This window comes from Microtus pennsylvanicus, chromosome 10, assembly GCF_037038515.1.
Source record: "Microtus pennsylvanicus isolate mMicPen1 chromosome 10, mMicPen1.hap1, whole genome shotgun sequence".
Taxonomy (NCBI): domain Eukaryota; kingdom Metazoa; phylum Chordata; class Mammalia; order Rodentia; family Cricetidae; genus Microtus; species Microtus pennsylvanicus.
Genome location: NC_134588.1, coordinates 34,439,857 through 34,456,552, shown reverse-complemented (window position 1 = coordinate 34,456,552; position 16,696 = coordinate 34,439,857). Strand labels below are relative to the sequence as shown.

Sequence of the window (16,696 nt, the reverse complement as noted above, 5' to 3'; positions counted from 1 at the left end):
TTTCATAGTCTACTTTTCCTAAGATGATTATTTTCTATCCTACAGTTTTGTTTTTTCCAAACAGATGGTCATTTTTTAACCCTCTGCTTTTGAAATGTATTTTAAACCACTGCCCATTGCTGGTGAGTTTAACCTTGCTTATTTATTTTCTTTCTCTACCTTGTTGGATTTTATTGCTTGCTGTATATCTTTTCTTTTTATCAGCTTGTAGATTTTTAGCTCTACCGATGATAGTCCATGTTTTAGTCCCATTAACTAATTTGTACATTTAAGTTTTTAAATGTTTTGACTTGCATTTCTTTCATTAGCAAAATGAAAACAAAATCACGTTGTGGTTTTCAGGCTGGGAGATGGAAGCCTCATCGTGTTTTTCCTGAGTTCCCAGATTTTTGGGGATCACATGGTCTCTGTTAACAGAATCATCACTTGGAGACTGATTGATGCTTCAAAACTCTTGTTTCTTATATTTTTAAAGAGTGACTGTCATAGTTACATGCTTTATTCTATTTTGTGGAATGATTTAAACAAAAATCCACATTACACTGATCATAATGTTTATACCTAGTCATTTCATAATCTATGTACCAATATTTGATGACATGATGTCTTATATTCTAAACTAATATTCTGCCATTGATATCTTAGTCATGATATGTTTTTATATTAACTTGTCTAATATAAACTTATTGTCTTATAAGTCTAATATTGACTTAGAATATTAATTTTAGATACTAAGCTACGATTTTGCATTATTACATATTAAATGTCTAGATGAGTATCATCATTCTTTGATGATATATGGACACCCATATTCATGTGGGAGCTTAGGGTTAATTCAGAAAAAAAAAACAATTCTGTTATCTTTTACCATTATTATATTCAATCCTTCTCATTTCTCTCAGAAACATTTCCACTTTTAAGGTCCAATTTCTGTATTCTAAACTTTCTGTTCTCTAGATTAAACTTTGAAACAATTTTAAATCTTGTTTTCAAACTCGGATATAATTCTAAAATTTATAATTGAAGTGTAGCCAGGAAAAGACCATCAAGTACACTATAGCATTTAGCTTGTGGAGTCTCCTCAACATGGTATACCCAGACCCCAGGTGGCAGCTTTCATAGTTGCATAAAGCTTGCACCTCCAGCATAGATTTGTGCAGCCTCTCTGCAGAGCTCACCTGGGTGGACTCTCATCAAACATCTCTCCTCCCACCATCTTTAATCTCAGCCTGTTATCTTTTATCCCACCATTTTCCCCATATTTTCACATCATTTTCCCAGAAAACAAATTTTCATGCACTCTAAAATTTTCTGTGTGTTCCTTTGTAAATTTACTTTTAGCTTTTTTCCCTTTAGCTTTTTGGAGTCTTATTTCCTCTATTTTATGGTGTACTAGGGATGGACAGTGGAGACATGTTTTTCTACCAGAAACACTCCAACTATGCAAGTCCACACAGACCCACATATTTATTTATCCAACCACCATGGACCTTCTCTTTCTATCTTGTAACAAACAAAGCAAAACAGAAAAAAAATGGTTTCTTTGATATTTTCTTCTTTCTAGAAGCCAGGAAGTTGACCCTCCCCTCCATCCCAAGGAGTAGCCCTTCTTCCCTCCCTATCATTGATTCATGTGGAAGCCCATTTGACTTTAGGTTTGCTGATAGCCTTTGGAAAGTTCTTTGCTCCTAAGAAAAAGCTATTGGAGGTGTCAGTGAAGAAGTAATTGGTAGAGACTGTCTCTTTGGCCATCCCATGGCTGTCAAAACAAGTTGGGTGATTCTGAAACTCTGGTTAGTGTAGCAGAGGGTGATGGATAGCTATGGCCTCATTCCTGATGTTGAATTCTTTTTTGTTGTTGTTGTTGTTTGTCTTTTTTTAAATTTTATTTATTTATTATGTATACAATATTCTGTCTGTGTGTATATCTGCAGGCCAGAAGGGGGCACCAGACCTCATTACAGATGGTTGTGAGCCACCATGTGGTTGCTGGGAATTGAACTCAGGACCTTTGGAAGTGCAGGCAATGCTCCCAACCACTGAGCCATCTCTCCAGCCCCCAACAGTTCCAGAGTTTTATCAAGAAACCTGTGTCTACTAGTTTTTTTTTTTTTAAAATATCTCTGCCCCAGTTAGGAACAGCTTAAATGCCAGCCCAGAGTCTGTTTTCATGAACCAGTACACTTAAACACAAAGATAAAATTTGTGTCTTTTCTGACAGTTATTTTTTTCTCCAATTGCATCTTCTTTGGTAATTTCCAAGTTGTGTATATCTTTGAAAACATATCCATTGAAATTCTAAACCACATCCCTCTGAAGAATCACTTGGAAGCAATTGTGAGCATGCAGTGTCTAGGGCAGGAACTGGCTCGGGGGGTTAGATCACTAGTTGCTCTTCCAGAGGTCTCAAGTTTGATTCTCAGCACCAACGTGCTGGTTCATACTCATCTGTAGCTCTAGTCTCTCATCAGGAATTAGGCATACACATGGTGCACATACCTATATAGTCAAAACAATCATAGACACAAAATCATAAAATAAACATATTTTTAAAATAAGATCTGGTTCAATCCATATTTACAATTACAGATTTCTAGGAAAGTGTCCTGAGAATCTGTAGTCTTAAATATAATACACATCAAACAATCCTTATTTTAAAAATATAAAGATCCACTAATATAAATCATCTCCTCAAATAAGACAATATCACAAAATGACACTTGAATCTTCAGGTGATTTATAGTCCTGTAATGTCCCTTTATGGTTACAGTAGCCATCTATGGTTTCCACATTTATAAACCTTACACTGGAAAATGACTAACAGTTTCTTCCAGTATATTTATATCCTGAAAAGTAGTAGATACATTTTGTTTTAATTTTGGAAGTTAATGACATTAATTTTCTATAAAAAATATAAAGATTATATGATATTATTGTATATTATATAGCATTATATGCAATACCATATAGAGTAATACTATATAGAAAAAATTTAAGACAGATTTATTCATTCTTATAAGATTTATAGATAACATTTAGTATTTTATTTGTTTGTTTATTTGGCTGGTTGGGTTTTTTTTAGGAGAAAAAACTCATATAACCAACTATAAAGAGAAATAAGATATAGTCTGTGCTAGGCTTATAGCTTTTCCTGTTCTACAACAAAGGCAGACATTCCTATAAGGATAAACACAAGGTGAGCCAAGCCTTGAAAGGAATATGGGATTTTTGAGTAGTTTGAGACAGAGAAAATTTTGAATATGTATTAATTTTTGTTCTACTAAAAAAATGTATATAGGCCATCCACATAGTAGACAGCAGGAAGTAAAGCTGAAATATCAATAAGAGCCAGACTGTAGAAGGCCATGAGCATCCAGACTGAAGAAGGCCGTGAGCATCCAGGAGGTCCTACCAGGCCAGTAATACACTTGGCCTTTGACGTGATTTTCCTAGCTTTGCAGAACAAAACCATGAATACAGTTTTGAGAAATGACAAAGAGCACTACTGAAGAATGTAAGGGCAGTTCCTACTCTGGCCGAGAGGAAGCAAACAGTACTAGAAACTGCAGTACATACAACCCAACACAAAACACGTTTTTGTAATCCACCAGAACTCGTGTGTTTAATCATCCTCTTGACAAGGCTCTCCTTGATAAAGGATAAAGGCCTAAGCAATGGCAGGGCCATCCATGATGATTTACTGATCAAAGCCTATTAGGACAGCTCTGGTTGAACTGGGTTGAGTTTCTCGGAAATTACCTTTCGAAGTAACATCAACAGAAGTGAGCAGGGGCCTCGCTGAACTTTCTACATATTAGTTCATAAAGTAACTAAAATCCCTTTCCTGTTATCCACTGATTGGCACAATAACTTTTGAAGGATAAAAATCAAGAGCAATGTAGAAGTAAAACTCAAAGCTTTCGGCTCTTTTACCTTCCATCTGAAGATAGCAGATTTTCACACAATGGACTGAATAAAATCTTTTCCTGGGTTCAGTATATTTTATCTGGGCATCAATAGCGTCAATATAGTTCTGAACAAATATCTGTACCAGAGAATGTATTTGTGTGTATCATACCTTCAAATAGTGTGGCAATAAAGGCAAGTATAGAAAAGGACACAAATGCTTCCTGGCTCTGTCTGTACACAAAATAGAATCTGACACAGAATAAATCATCAATAATAGTGCCCCATTTCTCTGGAATCGTTACACTTTTAGTGGCCCACAGGAAAGAACCTTTGACAGAACATTTTTTGTAAATGTTTTACTTTAACCACCTCCTATTAAAATATTTTATATATATATTTTACTTTGCATTTCTGGCTTAAAATATAGCCGTTTGTCTGGGTTCTTAATAACTAATACTACTGATTAGTCCTGAGCCATTCAGATAGTGGTTTGAACTTTTTTATTAATTTATTTTTTTACTTTTAATTAACTTATTATTTCACTCCTTTCTTTTTCTTTCTTTGCGAGTGTGTGTAAGGGGGGTTGTTATTGCAGGCATACAAGTGTTGGGGAATGGGTATGGAGGCCATATAAAAACTTTTGGGAGTCAGTTTTCTTCATCTACTGCCGGACCCAGGGATTGAACTCAGGTAATCAGGCTAGGTCAGCACAGACTTTTACCCACTGTGCAATCTCTCATCCTTTGGCCCTATTCCCAATATCCCTAACCTGCTGTGAGTGCTGGGAACTAAACCCTGGTCCTCTGCAAGAACAGATAGTGCTATTAACAACTAACTCATCTCTCCAGCTCTAAATGCCTATAATTTTTAAAATATCGCTTATGCCAACACATCAATTTATTCTCATGAAGATGTTTCACAATAGAGAACAAAGACTCAGACTAGGAGCTAGGCTGACTGTGAACCAATCGGATCTGGCTCAGTGCTAGCTTCTGGGAGTGGATGGTTCCTATATTTTCTTCAGCATTTACAAAAAGAAGCATACATTAACACTTTGCATGACCCATGATCCAGAACCACAAGTCTTGGGCAGTTACTTTCTTTAAACCTTATAGCAGCCTGCTATATAAATCATAGCTTGTCTCTTCTCACACACTTCAAAAACTATAGCGAAATAATCGTGTTTTAGGAACCTAATATATTTGGCACATTCCACCTATATAATAATCTTCATCATACAGAAATTATGACAGAATCCAAGGACTGGAAGAATTAATAGAGGTCACTGAACTCCATTTCTTGCCCTCCCTTATGACTCTACTATTCCATCCATACTGAATGGCTCTCCTTTCTGATTCTGCACAATTTTGCCAGGAAACCTGATGCCTCTCTAGACACCTGACAATGCTCTGTTTCCTTCAACTCCTAGAACATTACACCTAGTAACATAAATATAGCATCCCATGGCATCTTTCCATTGGTGCCATGTTCTTATGTGGAACCAATAAACCATCAAATTTCATCAGGTGGACATTTGGCAGCAAAATGAAGATGCTCTGGGATTAGTTTCTTTCAGGTTAACCACTCCCATTTTTGCAAGTATTCCTCTAACTATGTGCTTTTAAGCACATTTACTATTCAAATATCTTTCCTAGTGGATTATGTGTCTTTCAACACATTGGATTCAAAATTGGGTCTAGAGTTAGAGAGATACTGACATTTCCCTTCCTTTGTCCCAGACACTGCCCATTTCTTGAAAATCTTCACATAAAACACTCAGGACTCTGATCAAGAGATAAAAAAATATTTTATTTCCTAACAGATTTAGACAGAAACTGCTCATAAAATAATGTCCCAGAAGGAAGACTAGCAAGGAATCAAGCTGTGTGTATAAGTAATTGCATATGAGATGCATATATAGTCACATTATTTCAAAACCACTATGAGAGCTGCATGTCACGCTGAAAATACCAGCACCGTCAGGACATTCGGATACCTTTTATGAGTCTGAATTTTCTCTCTGTGTGTGCAGGCACCTGTTGCCTAGATCAATAATAATGCTCAAAATCTCTATTTGCAAGAAAAACAGGTAAACACTGTTTCCTGCGGCTTGTGGAGAACTTCTACAATTAGCTGCTACAGTGGGCATGCTTTGTCCGCCTTGTATCCATCCTAAACTATCCCATAACCTTCTATCCTCTTCCAACTGTCTTGTCCCCATCCATTGGTCTCTCCATATGTGTACTATACAGAGTAATTAGCATAGGTTCATATGAATAATTAAGGTTTGACATGTCTTAGTTACTTCTCCCGCTGCTGTGAGAAAACTCCCTGGCGAGAGCAGTTTAATAGGTAGAGGGGTAGTTTTGCTGCCAGCTCGAGGAAGAGCCCTTATAGTGGGGGCATCAAGGCAGCAGGCACGTGAGGCTGTGGTGTCATTGAATCCCAATTAGGAAACAGCGTGAATGCTTGTGCTGAGGTCACCTTCTCCTTTTCTCACAGTCTAAGATCCTAACCCGGTGAACAGTGCCACCCTAGTGGGCACAGCTTCCAATCTGTTAGCCCAATCCTAATAATCCCCGCAGGCGTGCCCAGAGGACCTTTTCCAGGCGATTCTGGATTTCATCAAGTTGACAATTGAGATTAACCACTACAGCATGATGGGTATTCTGTGTCACACTTCTCTTTATCCCTTTGCCACCACTTGGTTTATCTCTGTGTGTGGTCTCAAGTATACACAGAGTACTTATTTCGGTGTGTGCATGCATGTGTGTACATGCGTGTGTGTGTGTCTGTCCAGGAAAAAGCTGCTTTTTCTATTATAAATCTCTGTTCTTTGTCTTTGTCAGATGTTTTGGTTTAAGGGGTCTTAGGAATGTTGTTTGATTTTTGATTGTTTTTATTGCTACAACAAAAAGCCTGAGAATGAGTAGTAAATGAAGAGGTTATCTCTTTCACTTCCAGAGGCTCAAAAGTCAAGACCACAACACTAGCACATTCTGGGGCTTGCTTATTGCATCGTAACATGGTGAGGTCATCTTATAATGACACAGAGCAAGCGTGATAGCTTAGGTTTCTCCCTCTTAGGAAAGTCATCATGAATAGCCTAGCCTCAGACATCATCTGATGCTGATTACTTCCCAAGATCCCACTTTGAATACATTAACATGTGCCTGAAGATTAAATTTTACCCTGTGATATTTTAGAAGATACAGCCAAATGATAAACGAGCCCCATCAGAGTTGGATCTTTTGTTTGCTTGTTTTCATTTTTTAAAAATTTGATAACCAGTAAAAATGTATTTGTTTTGTGCTGTTAAATTTATTTAAAAGTACGTTATTCAGAATTGGGTGAGGTAATTCAGTCAATAACATACCAACTGCAGGTGCACGAGAACCTGAGTTTGGGTCCAGCACCCAAGCTACCACTGGGCACAGCTGTGCCTCTGAAACCCGAGCACCAGGGCATAGTAAGCAAGCAGATCCCCAGAGATCTCTGGCCAGCCAGTCTACCCTGTCAGTTAAATGGAGCTTCAGTGATAAACTGTGTCAAAATACAATAAAAAGTTGTATAAGAAGACATTGAACATTGTCCCTGGCCTCCACATGCGCACACATGTGCAAACACAAGCATAGCCACACAACCACACACGCATCCACAAATTGTTTTTAAATCCCGTCATTGATGCCTGTTAAGTTCTTGCCTAGATAGAGTGGTTTGAGTCACAGAGAAAGTACTCTAAGTGTAGATGCCTGTCTATCTTTCTTCTGTACCACAAACGTGGCTGAGCAAGGAACCCACGAAGCCAGATTGTGCGCATTCCACTCACCAACACCTCTGCATCATGCCGACAGACGAGTTAGTTTACAGAGAGGAGCTGTAAGAATGGTTTAAAAATGTGAAGATTCACTAGTGTGGTGTTTTTGGCGTCACTCCTTCCTATCTTATTGCTTGCTTTCCTGCACAGCGTACCTAGCCTCCATTATACGGGTGATCTTAAACCCATTCAGTAAATCCCACTGCCTCAGGATATCATTACTGCCTTTGCTTTGCCAGCACAGCCTATAAGAAGAATCCATCCGTCTTTATGTCCATACTGTGAGAAATACAAAAGAAAGAAAGAAAGAGAGAGAGAGAGAGAGAGAGAGAGAGAGAGAGAGAGAGAGAAGAAACCTAAGAACCAGTGACTCTAGTATTTGTCAGTATCACATACATTTAAGCGATCCTGTCTCATTAGGTTAGGTGACCTTGGATCTGTGAGGAAAGCTGTTGTTTACTCACAGTGATAACTCAAATCTGAGGACATCACACGAGTACAGTCATCCCTAGCATCCACAGACCATTGCTTCTACACCCAATAGTGATCCCCAATACACGGATGCTCAATACTTGAATTGGTGTGGTGCTTGCATAACTGCCAGCAGCCAGATGTCCTGCATGCTTTAAACCACCTGTAGATTACTGATAATATCTTATACTATGTAAATGCTGGGTAGATGGGTGCTGCACAGTATCCCTTCGTCAACAACAATACAAGTCTACAGATATTCAGATGTTCTGATCCCATAGGCCTGGGGTGAAGTTGGGAGAATTCCCTGGGGTGGCGCTCAGATGTGAAGGGCAAACTGCTCCGGGTAGTCTCAGGGAAAGCCTCCACTGCTTCCCTTCACCTTTCTCTCCTTTTCATTCTCTACTGGAGTCAACAGATTGGGAGTCGCCACAAATTTCTTAATCATTCTTTGTTGTCTTGAGGGGAATGGTTTTGTTTCAGTGGTAAGGACTGAACCAAACCCCAAAACAACAGGTGTAACAGAAGCTGGTAACAGGAGGATCCCTAAGTTGGGAGCCAGCCAGGGCTACATAAGAAGGCCCCAGTCTCCCAAAGAAACAACACAAACAGAAGACAACCACAGCACTGTCCTTATTGTGAAGAAAAATAAAGTCAGGTGACGATTTTGCATAATCAGAATTTCTCTGCATCATAATTTGTATGGAGCTCACCCATTTTTCAGAATAATGTTGCTTAATATGAGAACATATAACATTGACTAATGAGACGTACAGGAGGGAGGCACTGTGCATCTTGTGAGGATCAGATCTAAAAATACAACAGTGCTGCCTTGGTAAGTGGCACAACAGAGTCTTACGTTAAGCCCCACTGATCCACTCAAGGAGAGCGAGTCAAAGCTGAGCCCTCACCTTCCTCCAGAAGCACAAGTCCACACTTTTGGAAAGACTTAAAGACATCAGAAACAGTTTCAGTCAACCTAGTAGACTTGGGTTGGCTAGCTGTTTCCACTTTTTACAGAAATATGTTTGGAGACAGGACACGACGTTTTCACATTTTTATGGCAATGCTTATAGGTAACTTGCTTTATTCTTTTTATTTAGATAAGATACTTGATGTTGTTGCTATAGTTTTTAAGACTTTTATTTAACCAGTAATATTTAGTTCTATAACAGATGCTATTGCTATATAAAAAGTGGAACTTTGAGCAGGGGAAAGTGGATCTATTCATACCTCAACCCTTTGATATTTTTCATTTATTACTTCTTGAATTTAAATACTAAGTAATTAAAATAGATTAAAATGCAATTGTTTTTCTACCATGTATTTCACCAGCAACATGACTTGCAGTGCAAATTATGGCAAAAGTCACTTTATAGACAAATATAAACAGGGTTTCACAATGTAGCCCACACTGTCCTTAAGGTCAGGATCCTCCTAACTCAGTTTTCCAAGGGCTTGGGTTACAGGTATGTGCCACCATGTCTGACTCCCTTTCTATTCACAAATGTTATGTATTCTGTTAATGTTTGCAATATAGCAGGTGATGGGGATTTTCCTATAATGATTATTTTTTAAATGAGGCATAATATGCTACATTAGAATTTTATACAAAATAAATAGTAAGATTTTAATTAACTGAATTGATTTAAAACTAAACTTTAAGCAACTACACTATTCATCAACACTTTTCTATGAACAACCAAATAACTACTAAAACACCCCAATGGAAAGACTGGCTGGCAGGTGAACTCCCAGGAATATCACCCAATGATGTGGGGGTGTCATATATCAATCTGTTGATTTCATTGGTTAAGAAACAAACTGCTTGGCCTCATAGCTTAGAACATAGGTGGGTGGAGTAAACAGAACAGAATGCTGGGAGGAAGAGAAAGTGAGCTCAGAGACTCGACAGCTCTGCTCTGGATCAGAGACGCCATGCTCCCATCTCCAGGGCGGACGTGAGAGCTCTGCTCTCTGAGGCACACACGATGAAGCTCCGACCCAGGATGGACGTAGGCTAGAATCTTCCCGGTAAGACCGGTGCTCACAGATTATTAGAGATGGGTTGATCGGGATATCAGAATTAGCCAGTAAGGGCTAGAGTTAAAGAGCCAAGCAGTGTTTAAATGAATACAAATTTGTGTGTTGTTATTTCGGGGTATAAGCTAGCCAGGTGACTGGGGTGCTGGGGACACAGCCCCGCCGCACATGTCACTACAACCCAATCCTTTTATTTTGATAGACAGCAGACCTTATCCTTTGCCCAGTCAGTGAGTTAACCAGCGAAGGAATTTTCTATTTCATTTTCTTTAATTTTTGTTATCTTTTGTTTTACTTTTACTGTATGAAATGGTTTGCCTTGCATGTATGCCTGTTCACCACATGTGTACCTGGTCCCTGTGAAGGTCAGAAGAGGGTATTAGATTCCCTGAGACAGCAGTTATAGGCTGCTATGAGCCACCATGTGGTTCACAGGAATCAAACATGGGTCCTCAGCAAGAGCAGCCAGTGCTCTGAACCACCGAGCCATCTCTCAAGTCCAGAGAAAGAATTTTCAATGCGTTTTCCCCCACTTTTAGTTAACCAACCCCATCAAATAATCTGACCTTATTTGGTGTGACGTTTGTAGAACTGATCTTAAACAGACAGGAGCACGTGTCCCTGCAACCGTTCTGTTTTCACTTCATTCTGAGTATCCTTGAGACTTTTAACGTCAAGACAGGCTTTCTCTTTAAACAATAGCAAAATCTAATTCTTTATATATAGGGGAAATATTTTGGCAAGTTATTGGTACTTTGTGAAAGATCCTATCTATATATTCTAAGTGTAACGAGAACTGCAGTAACATCTATAAAGAAAGCAGTGTCATTGGTATGAATATGCCGAACAGACACAAACGTAGGTGACTCAAATTTCAGGGAAATAAGCATCCTATTTTGGGCTTAGATGGTCTTGCTTGTGGAGTTTTAACGACCCCTGGCGCGTCTTCCTGTCTCTAGTTTCTTTCTCTTCCCTCATCCCTGTGGGACTGACCTTTGGAAGGGACCACATTGGTCTTCTAGCCCACATTTACGCCACTGCTTCCCACTGCCAAAAGTAAATAAGTAAATAAATAAAACAATAAAAGCCTTGTGAGCGCTCTACGATCTGACTGCACTGGCCTAAGCTTTCTGACTTGATCTTCCTCTATGAACCTTCCATGGCAGCGGGTTTGCCAAATACAGTCGCCACTTAGGAATGTCTTCACATTTTCCATCCAAGGTGTTTTTGTTTCTTCAATAACTTGTGCACACAATATTTTCTTTTTATTTTGGTCACTCTGATTTATATATGAAATGTGGATTCTACCTTAGTTCCCTAAAACTTTCCAGGCCATCCTGAAGTGAGGCTGCAGTCGCTTTGGCCTGTGCAATTTCCCGGGATCACCCCAGGGCTGCCGCTCTGGTGTGCAATTGCTCGCACCGCCAGTTTGTTTCCACATATTTGTCCTGCCTTCATTAAGCTCAGGAAGACCTCGTTGTCATTTCACGCTATCTACATGACTTCATGAGTGGTATACATGATATCACCATTTCTTTATTTGTGTATTTGTTCACTGTCTGTGATTCAAAGCCTTCACTAGAGCTTTTCTAAACATGGTCTGGTGGTGTCTGAGTAGCTCTTTACAGATTATCTGAAACCACTGGGAGCCTGCTGTGTGCAATGTGTTTTCATGAATGCCATATCATTATATGGTAATGATAGCAAAGCGTGGCCTTCAGCTTCCATATCCATCCACTTCCTGCAACATTCTGTGAGACTAAGACACAGAACAGCACTTTGTAAATTTTAAGGAATTGAAAATTGAACATTTCATTAATTGTTAGGATGTTTTATGGTAGGTGCTAAACTAAATTCTGGGAGAAACTAAAATGCAGACTATTGTAATAATCAGCTTCAGGCTTTTCAGAGTCTAGATAAAGTTCTAGGATAGATAAAGGTTCTTGGGAGCGAATCTGAAGTTGTGTGTCCATAAAGAAATTTCTTGTTTGTGTCTATTGTCTGTCTAGGATCTCTTTTTGTAGGTGAGACTGTCCTGGCCCTCACTGTGTAACCCAAGCTTGCCTCAACCTCCTAAACGCTAAGATTAGGAGTATGTCCTACCAAACCTGACAGAAATTTCTCTTGGTGAAATACTTGCTGGTTTCTTGCTCAAATGTGTAAAAAGAAAATTTGTGGAAAATTTCTTCTAATACAAAAATCAGACCCCTGATGGAGTTAAAATTTCTTTAGAATACTCGCTTATAGTTCATCTTTGCTTTTCATGTTCCGTTCATTCTCTAAACCCATAAAGCAGGTCATTTCTGTCCAGCTCTGTTATTTCTATCCATGGAGTGTTTGTAAGATGTGCCCTCAACACCGTGCTGGCATGGTGGGGGGATTTTAAGTAAAATTATAGTACCTCACCATTCTCACAGAACTTAAAATATTTTTTATTACCAGAGCTTCTGTGAAAGCTGTCTGAGTAAGATAAAATATAAGTATGATGGAAACCTTCCAGTCAAGTGCCTAAATGTCTGCTGGTGGGTCGTGAAGAACTGTCATTTCCTAAATTAGTAAGCATACATAAAAAGTATACTTTAGGTTTTGGACAAGATTTAATCCTTTATAAAATATTTGTTACTTTAGGAAAATCATTAATCAATTCATTTAAAAGGTCTATTGTCAAATGAATCTTTAGTTTTAGGGATTCTTGGGAATTTCAAATATGAGCCAAGTATTAACCTGAGGCTTAGACTCTGATTAATGAATAATACACACTTTCTTTCCCTAGTGGAATTTAGAGTCTAATGAGATTCTACACTAATACCCGTTAATTCTCATATTTACTTTATATTATTATTTCAAGACCTTCCCATTTGAAGGACAGAACAAATAACCATACTTTGTAAATTATCGTTAAGTGGTCAAGTACTATTTGAATTTTGTCGGTGAGAGTAACTTTTTTGGTTATTACTTTTCAGCAATGGCCAACATATACTGAAAACATAGACAGCAAGCAGATTGGCAGTCATTTACAAGACTTAAGACAGCCTGTGAAAATCTTTGTCATGCAAATGCCATTTTTAAATTCCCATTTTATTGATGAGGAAAGTAAGATTTTCAAAGCAAAAGGAAGCAACTGGCTGAAGATCACACAACATAGCTGTGGTTTTCACCCAACCCTATCAAGATGGGAACTTTTTTTTTTGATTCTTTTTTTAAATTTTTTTAATTTATTTATTTATTAAGGATTTCTGCCTCCTCCCCGCCACCGCCTCCCATTTCCCTCCCCCTCCTCCGATCAAGTCCCCCTCCCTCATTTTTTTGGATGACAAGTTCGTAATGGAAAGTAAAACCACAGGGAGGACAGTACCTAAGGAACAAGCCCACATTTGTATCTAGGGTCATTGCCCAAAGAAGACTTTTCCTCTGTTTTATTTTCATAATATTAATATATTATGAAATATATTTATTCAATATATTAATATATATTATAAAGTATATATATAAAGTAAAAGCCTAACTGGGAAAATAACATATACTTATTAGTACCCAGAATGTCTAGAAACACACAATTAGCAGTTAAGACAGTTTCAGACTGAATTTAAAAGCATGATTTAGGGTCAGGCTGTAGAAATATTTTAGAACTTAGACATTGGACTTGCTAAAAGTCAATTTCTTCTGCAAAACGAGCTAAGAACATACACCTAGCAAACTGCAGATGATTGTGAACAGAAACCCAGTGTGGGGGAAGGTACTGGGGAGAATCATACAGTGTTCTACGTGCGTCAGCTTGGTTTTGCTCATTTGTATTTACAGCCACTCCTAAAAACGCTCTGTCCTAGCTTGATGTCTGCAACAGATATAAAATACTCACCAAAAGCAAAGTCAGGGAGGAAAAGGTTTATTTTGACTTATAGATCATTGTCCCTCATTGAGGGAAGTCAGAGCAGGAGCTCAAAGCAGGAACCCAAGCAGAGACCCTGGGGAAAAAGCTGCTTGCTGACTTGCTCTTCTTGGCTTGCTCAGCCTGCTTCCTTATAGCACCCAGGAGCACCCGCCAAGGAATGGTACAACTTACATTGTACTGGGCCCTCTTGCATGAACTGTTAACCAAGAAAACGCCCCCACAGACTTGCCTACAGGCCATTCTGATGGAGGCAATTCCTCAAATGCAATTCCTTCTTTCCATGTGACCCTAGCTTGTGCCACATTGACAAAAACTGATAAGCATGATGTCCTATTCTTGTTAGCTTGATTAAAATAGATCTAATAATTCTTTTATGGATAGTGTTCTATTTTTCTTGAAGTCAAGAACAAGATTTCATGAAAGTGAAATAAAAATTATCAGCGGGAACTTGTTGTAGAATAGATGTCTTGCTTTATATAAGAGCGCAGGAAGAAGAATGGGCCCTTTCATCTGCCTGAGGAAAATTCATTATCAAAGATGTCTGGCCAACTTTGGTTCTAGGGGTTATAGGATGGTACAACAAGAGAAAAAGCAATCCTTATTTCCACATCGAGGAGAGGAAACTAACAGGATAAACAGGAACTGAAAAAAACATCCAGGAATTAAACAATTTTAACTCTAGGATCATTGCCAAAGCCGAGCTTCCCTCTCTGTGTTTTGCTTTCATGATAGTGCCATATGTATGTTGACAATGGGAACTTGACTGCTGAAACTGACAAATGTTCTATTTCTAGAAGAACTCTAGTCTGTCGCGACTGCTCTTTTCACAGCATGCGTAGAATCAGAAAACAGAGTTTGAGTTTTCCTCAAGAATTATATTTTACTCTATCACAGTTATAACCCTGAACTTGATCTGAACTTCTTGATTATATACAAAATGTATATGAAACTTCCATTAATGATTTGATTATATGTATCTATGTGAGTGTGAATAATTTGACCTATTTATTAATGATTTGATTATATGTGTCTATGTGAGTGTGTATACATTTAACTTGTTGATTATTATTGAACAGGAATCCACTGTGAAGAAGACATGGATGAATGTCTGCCAAACCCTTGCCAAAACGGTGGTACTTGTGAGAATCTGCCTGGGAATTATGCCTGCCATTGCCCCTTTGATGACCTTTCTAGGACATTTTATGGAGGAGAAGACTGTTCGGAAGTTCTCCTAGGCTGCCATCATCACCAGTGTCTCAACAACGGAAAATGCATCCCTCACTTTGAAAATGACCAGCATGGATTCACCTGCCAGTGTTCTCCTGGCTATGCGGGGTCACTGTGTGAAGCTGACACCACACTTTCTTTTGAGAGCAACAGTTTCCTGTGGCTCACAAGTGGCTCACATGCAACCATACAGCCAGAATGTAACATATCCTTGAGGTTTCAGACTGTTCAACCAAACTCACTTCTTCTTTACCGAGGCAACACAGATATGTCTATGAAGCTGGAGTTGTTAAATGGCTGTGTTCACTTATCAATCCAAGTCCAGAACCAGATAAAGGTGCTTCTACATATTTCCCACAACACTAGTGACGGAGAATGGCATTTGGTAGAAGTAACATTTACAGAAACTATAATCCTAGCCCTGATTGGCAGCTCCTGCAAGGGGCAATGCACCACTAAGACTTCTTTTCCAGTAGAGAATCATCAATCACTATGCGCTTTCCAAAACGCTTTTTTGGGGGGCTTACCAGTGGGAGCAACCAGCAACAGTGTGTCTGCGCTTAACATCTCTCATGCGCCATCCACACCTTCCTTTGTAGGCTGTCTCCAAGATATTAAATTTGATTTGAATCACATTACTCTGGAGAACATTTCGTCTAGCTTGTCACTGAACGTCAAAGCAGGCTGCATGCGGAAGGACTGGTGTGAAAGTCAACCTTGTCAAAACAGAGGACGCTGCATCAACTTGTGGCAGGGTTATCGGTGTGAATGTGACAGGCCCTATGCAGGCTCCAACTGCCTGAGAGGTGAGAGGGTTGGGGTGCCCTGGAGCACTGTGCCTCAGAGCAGAGCCAGCTCAGAAACGCCCAGGCAGCGACATCTTGTTACGAAACATAAGGAGCCCTCAGGACCTATGCTGATGCTTGCTCACTAAGAGACAAAAGGAGACAGCAGTTACATGTAATAATTAGGAGGTTTCAGGGGACAGCTAAGCTTTACTTGGGCTGAGAAGTAAAATAGCAACAATAGTAATAATAATTGACAATAAGCAAATAGCTCCTATTGAAATGGCATTTCATCCAGTTGGTAAAATGCCCTTAGAGCTTTGCCATTTGTTGTATATCACAAATGTATGGAAAATCTTATTTAAGATATGATCTTTCTGGAGAAATGGGAGCTTGAGACACAAAATATTAAAGCCACATAGTAGTACTGTATCCTGTGCTTGGCAGCATCTCAGCGAACATCCATTTCCTTGCTTTCTCTCTGTGCAATTTGTATTCTTTAAGAATCGTTCTTATGATTGACAGACCTTCAGTTCTATTCAACAGTACCTC

At 38.9% G+C, this 16,696-nt stretch overlaps 1 protein-coding gene across 1 annotated transcript in view; it reads left to right on the top strand.

Moving 5' to 3' along the window:
• The window catches only part of Crb1 (crumbs cell polarity complex component 1), a 179,683-nt gene that overhangs the window by 100,368 nt on the left and 62,619 nt on the right, over positions 1–16,696 (top strand). Inside the window, exon 6 of the mRNA XM_075987426.1 lies at positions 15,209–16,165. Coding sequence (XP_075843541.1) covers positions 15,209–16,165 — 957 coding nt within the window. The remainder of the gene's footprint in view (positions 1–15,208; positions 16,166–16,696) is intronic.